The sequence below is a fragment of the Salvelinus namaycush genome, unplaced genomic scaffold (genome assembly GCF_016432855.1).
Source record: "Salvelinus namaycush isolate Seneca unplaced genomic scaffold, SaNama_1.0 Scaffold657, whole genome shotgun sequence".
Taxonomy (NCBI): Eukaryota; Metazoa; Chordata; class Actinopteri; order Salmoniformes; family Salmonidae; genus Salvelinus; species Salvelinus namaycush.
In genome coordinates, this window is record NW_024061372.1 from 72,082 (window position 1) to 80,704 (window position 8,623).

The following is an 8,623-nucleotide window of genomic DNA, read 5'->3' on the forward strand; positions in this document are numbered from 1 at the left end:
ATGTTCTATGTGCAAAAATTGTATTTTTATTTTTTCTCTCAAATTTGGGGCACAAATTCGTATACATCCATATTAGTAAGTATTTCTTCTTTGCCAAGATAATCCATCCACCTGACAGGTGTGGCATATCAAGAAGGTGATTAAAAAGCATGATCATTACACAGATGCACCTTGTGCTGGAGAGAATAAAAGGACACTGTAAAATGTGCCGTTTTGTCACACAACACAATGCCACAGATGTCTCAAGTTTTGAGGGAGCACGCAATTGGCATGCTGACTGCAGGAATGTCCACCAGAGCTGTTGCCTGAGAAATGAATGTCCATTTTCTACTATAAGCAGTCGTTTCTGTTCTGATATGTTGATCATTTGTATTTGCAGAATATCTACACTGTAAACTACCCCACACTGACACTGAGATGGATTCTTCCAGAGCCTCTGGACCAGAACCCCTTGTTGCTACGGTGGACACTGGGCAGATAACCAGTAAACCTAATTGGTCACAGGTTAAAACAGAGGATGGCGAAACGGAATGGGATTGTTTTCTGCAGGAGTACCTCACAAACCAAAAACGCCAAGATGGAATGTTTGGGAACTCTCTGGACATTTGCATCAATATGCCAGAGGAGGAGGATGCTGGATTGGATCTTCTTGAAGACCAACCACATAATTCTGAATCGCTGTCGGACGTTGAGTGCGTCTCCAACAGTGTCTCCACTTCAGAGACAGGGACCAGTAGAGGGGACACAAGCCCTAAGACACAGAAGCCCACATGGGGTCCTGACCTGACCCAGTATGGGAACTGCAGCACTAAGTCCAATCGTGAATGTGTGAATATAAAACCTTCCAGAGAACACTGTGCAAGAACTGACCAACAACAGAGTGACTCAAGTGAGTCAGTTGTTACCAAAAGCAGCCTTGTGATTGTTGAACTGGACAAGCGGGTCAGAATGGAGCAGTCACGTGACCAAAGTCAAAGGAAATGTACAGGTAGATATGACAAGGAGAGTGTTATGCGGTCAAACGCTCATCCATTTATCAGAGATATGCCCCGGTGTTATGTCCAGTGTGGGAAAAGACTAAGCAAGGCGGACATTTTGAAAATACAACAGCAAACTAGAATGCGAGGGAGACACAAATGTGACACCTGTGGGAAAACGTTCACGAAATCCACTTACTTAAAATTACACATCTTGACGCACACGGGAGAGAGGCCACACGATTGTAAACTCTGTGGGAAACGGTTCACCCAGTCATCTCATTTAAACACCCACATGCGCAGACACACAGGACTGAAGCCATTTTCATGTCCTGTATGTGGGAAAACATTTATCGACTCAAAATCCTGCCAGGTCCACCAGCGAACGCACACAGGTGAAAAGCCGTACCCTTGTTCTCAATGTGGCCAGGCCTTTAGTCAGACCGGCAACTTAAAAAAACACATGATGGCCTTCCATAGCACTGATGGTGCAGGGAAACCTCACCGATGCACCACGTGCGACCGAGGCTTCATGAGTCTTACAGAGTTAAATGTTCACAAGCTCCTTCATTCTGGACTGAAACCACACTGCTGCTCCGAGTGCGGGAAAAGCTTCCGACTCCAATCACATCTGAAAGATCACCAACGGGTTCACACGGGCGCCAAACCCTTCTCCTGCAATGTATGTGGCAGCAAGTTCTCCAACTACACCACCTGGTCCAGACACAAACAGATCCACACGGGCAACAAACCGCAGGAATGCTCGCAATGCGGGCTGAGGTTCCGCTGTCCGGGCACCTTGAAGACGCACCAGCGAACTCACACCAAGGAGAAACCATACACTTGCAGTTTACCCGACTGTGGTAAACGGTTCAGTCATGCATTGAGTTTGCAAAGACATGTTCGTACTCATACAGGAGAGAAACCATTTGCTTGTTCCACATGTGATTACAGAGCCGCGGACAAATCGTCACTCAGAACCCACGAGAAGAGACACACTGGGGTGAAACCTTACTACTGTGATGAGTGTGGGAAGTCCTTTTTATTACCAAAAGAGCTTAATATCCATCAGAGAATCCACACAGGGGAGAAGCCATACCATTGTGACATATGCGGGAAAGATTTCGCCCAGCTAAGTAACATGAAAACACATCAGCAAACACACATCAAGGAGAAGCCGTACGCTTGCAGTTTCCCTGACCGCAGTTAACAGTTCAGTCAAGAGTTGAGTTTGCGGAGACATTTTCCGACTCACACGGAAGAGAAACCGTTTGCGTGTTGAACGTGTGATTGCAGATCCGTGGACAAATTGTCACTCAGAACCCACGAGAAGAGACACGGGTGAAGCTTCACTACTGTGACGAGTGTTGGGAGTCCTTTTTTATTTGAAGTGGAGCTGAAAGTCCATCAGAGAATCCACACAGGGGAGAAACCATACCATTGTGACATATGCAGGAAATATTTCACCCAGCTAAGTAACATTAAAGGGCATCAGAAAACGCATCAGAAATAAATGAAGTTTGTATGCAACAGGTGTGGCAGGGGGTTTGCTTTAATGCAATACTTTACAAGACACAAACAAAGCCACTCGTAAGAGTTAGTCATATTGATGCTTGGGAGGACATGCCTGCCCAGTACGGATGATAGAAACAATGTTTTATAAATTATAAGCTGTTATATGCTGTTGAATAAAGCTTTACAATGTTATATATTTGTATTTTGATTGACATGCTGACCACTGGTATTCCTTACCATCACTGACTTGTCATTCACATAGATGCCTAAATTAAGTCAGTACATTTTTCTTTGTCGTCTTTTCATTGTATTTTCTTAAAAATCTATCCTTTATATATTTTCTTGTCTCTAAATAAATAAATACAATTCTAATCAAACTCCAACCCTCCATAAAACAATGTGTTTTATTTTAAACATTTGTGATTATTTTCACAAAGTCATGAACACACAAAGAAACAAAGAGAAAGTTTTCTGCCCCTTTTTAGAAACACTTCGCCCCCCCTCCCTTCATTCACCTATCATTGATTATAGGTGGTTTGTCCATGAATAGTTCATTGATCAGGGATGACGCCAGCACCTCCAGGATGACATAGAAAGTGTCTTTAGTGCTCCTTGACGTTGTTGGTCCTGAGTAGAGCGCCCTCATCTGGTCCTGGGTGGTGCATTTAGCCCTCAACTTATCATAGCCCTCGTCAGCAATGACTCCCCTCTAGGAGTCTGTCATCCGTGTCCTTTCCCCTAAAATTAAACTTCAAATGTATTCACCTCCCCAGCTTCTCATTCACCCTTCAATTCTCTGATTAGAAATGGCTCCTGCTCTTTCAGGATCTCTAAGAAAATATCTTTGCCTTTGGGGCCACATCCTGTCAGTGGCCCATCAAAGAGCTCCCTCATCTTCTTCTGTTTGGTTCTTTCAGATCTCACGTCACTGTAGCCATTGTCAGTGATGACTCCACTCTTCAGGAGTCTGTCCAAGATGGGGTCTACCTCGCTCACTCTCTGGATCAGGTCTGTCCGGTGGAGGTCCACAAAATGCTTACTTTGTGAATTCTGAGTCCTTTCGTCTCTGTAGTCGGCTGGGGATTTAAAATGTTTTATTATCTTTTACTTTAACTGTCATGGTGCATGTTTAGTCAATGTTGAGACACTGATCTTTTTGGCATAATATTTTTCTGACCTCTTCGTATTGTGTGATCCCAGACGATTTCCCCCTCCACGTCACTGATTAGCTTCATACTGAAGTCAACATCTGCATCTTTTATGAACACCTCAAAGAAGTTTGGTTTGGTGTTGTCATATCTCAGCTTCATATTCTGTGGAGGCAGTAGATGAGAGAGAGTTGTTTTTTTTGGTAGTTTTTGTTAGTATATTAAAATTGCTATTGCTTTTTTAATTAGATTGACATTCTGTGGGAGCTCAAACCATACAGGAGGTTTAACTTCAGCAGAAGGAGACGACGTTGTGAGGCTGAACCAATCCTTCATCCGAAGGGACTTGACTGGTTGCGGCTTTCTGATACTCCTGTATCCATAAGACTGCTCCTTTTTCTTCATTGCCTGAAGAAGCATAAGCCAACATGTCCTTGTCAAAACTATTCACACATGACATTTTGTTAGATTTTGTAGTTTGAAAGAGATTTCAATGAATGAATTATATAACATTCTAAACTAAAGTACCCAGCTACCCCGAGAAGAACTGCTGGGAGATGTTGACACAGCAACACCATATCGGACTCTTACCCCCAAGGTTTCCTAACACCACAAGTCAACCAAATTTCCCTGCTTTTGGATGGAAAATAAACAGCTGTTTTTCCACCTGTAGGAACTGTATAGGCAGTGCTTTACTCATTTTGGGTTCCGGTACAGTCAATATTTAGGTGCAGGAGCTCCACAATACTTTTGAGCTAATATTCTATAAGAGCAACAGGATCTCAATAGTAGAACATTTGATGTGCTGGTAGTCAGCTCCGGTGAGCTCCTTACAAGTCAAACACTGAATAGGAGCTTGGCTACACTGTATATTAAATGTCAATTTTCTAAATCCACTGGTATTATCTGCATTGATAACATTGAGAGATGATTTAACCACAGAGGAGAACAATAAGTGGAAATAACCTGTTCTACAGAAGAATCACAGGGCACCAGATATGCATGTAGCGTGAGGAATGCTGCCTTGGCCTTGTAGAGCTGCAAGTCACAGTGGGCTTTCACCGGAAAGCCAGATCTCACGAGAACTCCTTTTGGAGAGAAGGTTGGATGGACGATCTTGACGTGGAAGCGGGTGACTTCATCCACTTGTTCTACGGACACACCACAGTCTTCTACATGTAGAACTCTCACTTTCTCTTTAAAGGAGGGATCATCGCCTGCAGAGATAAAAACAGGTACATTTGCATAAACATCAGGTTGACATCAACAACAAGGCTTTTTAAAAGTAGTTTGCATCAGTTATATTTTAATTATAAACATATACGCCCATACCGAAACAGGCAAAATGTGGCAGATGCACTTCTTCCAGTTTTCCTGCAACGATTGTAACGTCCAATAGGGGGCCACCTTGCTTGTACCCCAAGCGTTTCATCATTGCCCTGTGAGGCTCCCAGGAGCTGAATTGATACTTCAGATTGACATGGTCTTTACATACCCACCGGAGCCCTGATACTCTGCACTCGTAGCGCCCCAGGGGAGACATGCTAGAGATGCCATGATAAGAAGACAGAATGGATTTAGTAAGTAAGTCATGTATTTAATTGTTTATCAGCAGTTGACAAACATCATAATGGTTACTTTACTTTGTTAAACTTTTCTGTAGATCCTCACATACTGTATTTCCTAAGTTTTTACAAGTAGTTCAACCAATTCTATAAAGTCAGACTTTCTTTAAATAATGGATAGGAGGTTTATTCCATCTAGTTACTGTTATCCTAAGACAGAATTGTTGGGTAGCAAAACTTAAAGCTTTTATCATACGATATATGGTGAGGGACTAATACAATCCAGGAGTGTACCTGAACATTGGGCCTTCTTCAGTGAAGACCGCAGGTTCAACCTGAACCCAGGAGGTAGATTCCTGAATAAGAGAACATTGATCTCTGAATATCACAGATTATCAAACTGTATTTACGACATAATTCTTAAAACATCGTAGTGTAAAGGATGTACTTTGCACTTTGAAGGGTTTCTTTGCCTTCACTTTTGTAAACCTTATTCTATATATTTATTTTTAATTGAATGAAGAATGGTTTCTGATTTGAAATATACACTCTTAGAAAAAAAGTTGCTAAATTAAACAATATAGGGTTCTTTGGTTGGTCCCCATAGGGGAACCCTTTTATGTGCTAGGTAGAACCCTTTGCAAAGGTTTCTACCTAGAACCCTCTATGTAGGGTTCTTCATAGAACCCCCTGTAAATGGTTCTATCTAGAACCCTCTATGAATGGATTTACTAAGAACCCTTTTATTTTTGGAGGGTTCTTCCTAGAACCCTCTATAAATGGTTCCACCAGCCTTAACCAATGGAACCTTTTATGACAATACATTACATATATCATAAGGCCTTTCTTTGAATGCCTAGTTATACAATAACACAGTGGTGGTAGGAAACTCCTGGTTTACAGGCCACATCAGGCCTGCAAGTCACATTATGCTCACTTGCAAAGTGATGTGTAATTCTAATTGGAATCCAGCCAGAGTGAGGATATCCAACAATTCGAATTTGTATCACCCACAACCTGCATTCAGAATAACTGTCAGGGTAGGGAATATTGATAAATGAGACTAAATCTAAACTTGAACAACCATCCCAGTAACAGGTGCAATAAGTCCAAGGACTAACAGACTGTATTAGTTTAGAAAAATGTATGTTATTTATCTTTTTGTAGCACAAGATTAATCAACCAATCAATGTACATGCAAAAACACAGGTTTTGAAACAAACAATTCTGAAAATCAACCGGCAATAGAATATGCTGGGAAATATGATATTGATGGGCGCGGTTTTTAATGTTCTACTCTACATAGAGGAAAAATGACAACCACTCAACTGGTTATTAATATCAACACTGGGGTTCTTTTACACCACTATGTCAGTTACATGTCAAATGATTAAAGGGAATACCAGATATATGCACAAATATTCCCATATGGGTTTACTCACACCTAACTTTTTAAACTCCTGAAGTTAAAGTTTAAACACTGAGGTAAACACAAATGTCCAGGCACTATCTAAAATAAAAATGCACAATAAATAAACTAATTCAGATTAAGAAGGGGTTCTGTGTAGAAGGTTTCTTGCCTTCCAAAGAAACCTTCTTGCCTTTAAAAAATATCTAAATATACTTTTCTTCCAAAAACGGTTCTTTGCATGTTAATGGTTTTACGTAGAACCCTTTGCCTTACAAATATCCATTGTCTCCCAAAAAGGGTTCTTCAGATGACAAGTGTTGTTGGTAGAACCCTACCCCTCCACAAAGAACCCTTTTATAATCCTGCTGTCAATTGGGTAATTCCATCTGAAAATGGAGCAACATGTTTTGGATTTTCCCACCATATTTTCTTATTTTTCATGAAAACAATTTATATTCATGAATACCGAGCACAGTCAACATAGGTGGTGGTAAAGAATTTGTATTTGTCAAACACTTATCTACTACTATTGTACGGTCTATGAATACTGTAACGAACATTAACTCACCATGACATTGGCACAGGTTGTGCAACTTCTCACAGGCCCTGGGGACAGACACATCAATCAGAAAATCAAGTACACAAAGTACTAACTACTGTGTTAATACAGTCGTGGCCAAAAGTTTTGAGAATGACACAAATATTAATTTTCACAAAGTCTGCTGCCTCAGTTTGTATGATGGCAATTTACATATACTCCAGAATGTTATGAAGAGTGATCAGATGAATTGCAATTAATTGTAAAGTCCCTCTTTGCCATGCAAATTAACTGAATCCCCAAAAAACATTTCCACTGCATTTCAGCCCTGCCACAAAAGAACCAGCTGACATCATGTCAGTGATTCTCTCGTTAACACAGGTGTGAGTGTTGACGAGGACAAGGCTGGAGATCACTCTGTCATGCTGATTGAGTTCGAATAACAGACTGGAAGCTTCAAAAGGAGGGTGGTGCTTGGAATCATTGTTCTTCCTCTGTCAGCCATGGTTACCTGCAAGGAAACACGTGCCGTCATCATTGCTTTGCACTAAAAGGGCTTCACAGGCAAGGATATTGCTGCCAGTAAGATTGCACCTAAATCAACCATTTATCGGATCATCAAGAACTTCAAGGAGAGCGGTTCAATTGTTGTGAAGAAGGCTTCAGGGCGCCCAAGAAAGTCCAGCAAGCGCCAGGACCATCTCCTAAAGTTGATTCAGCTGCGGGATCGGGGCACCACCAGTACAGAGCTTGCTCAGGAATGGCAGCAGGCAGTTGTGAGTGCATCTGCAGGAACAGTGAGGCAAAGACTTTTGGAGGATGGCCTGGTGTCAAGAAGGGCAGCAAAGAAGCCACTTCTCTCCAGGAAAAACATCAGGGACAGACTGATATTCTGCAAAAGGTACAGGGATTGGACTGCTGAGGACTGGGTTAAAGTAATTTTCTCTGATGAATCCCCTTTCCGATTGTTTGGGGCATACGGGAAAAAAGCTTGTCCGGAGAAGGCAAGGTGAACGCTGCCATCAGTCCTGTGTCATGCCAACAGTAAAGCATCCTGAGACCATTCATGTGTGGGGTTGCTTCTCAGCCAAGGGAGTGGGCTCAATCACAATTTTGCCTAAGAACACAGCCATGAATAAAGAATGGTACCAACACATCCTCCGAGAGCAACTTCTCCTAACCATCCAGGAACAGTTTGGTGATGAACAATGCCTTTCCCAACATGATGGAGCACCTTGCCATAAGGCAAACGTGATAACTAAGTGGCTCGGGGAACAAAACATCGATATTTTGGGTCCATGGCCAGGAAACTCCCCAGACCTTAATCCCATTGAGAACTTGTGGTCAATCCTCAAGAGGCGGGTGGACAAACAAAAACCCACAACCTCTGACAAACTCCAAGCATTGATTATGCAAAAATGGGCTGCCATCAGTCAGGATGTGGCCCAGAATTAATTGACTCTTTGCAT

General features: G+C 42.0%; 1 protein-coding gene across 1 annotated transcript; it reads right to left on the reverse strand.

The window, feature by feature from the left end:
• Nucleotides 1–2,511: 2,511 nt before the first annotated feature.
• On the reverse strand, nt 2,512–7,291 carry LOC120042337 (NACHT, LRR and PYD domains-containing protein 1 homolog). Its single transcript, XM_038987146.1, has 7 exons — nt 7,185–7,291; nt 5,500–5,561; nt 4,973–5,184; nt 4,607–4,857; nt 3,920–4,048; nt 3,670–3,805; nt 2,512–3,568 (listed from the first exon to the last, which is right to left on the reverse strand). The coding sequence occupies exons 1-7, from the start codon at nt 7,236–7,238 to the stop codon at nt 3,270–3,272; spliced, it is 1,143 nt and encodes a 380-aa protein (XP_038843074.1). The 5' UTR covers nt 7,239–7,291; the 3' UTR covers nt 2,512–3,269.
• Nucleotides 7,292–8,623: the final 1,332 nt, after the last annotated feature.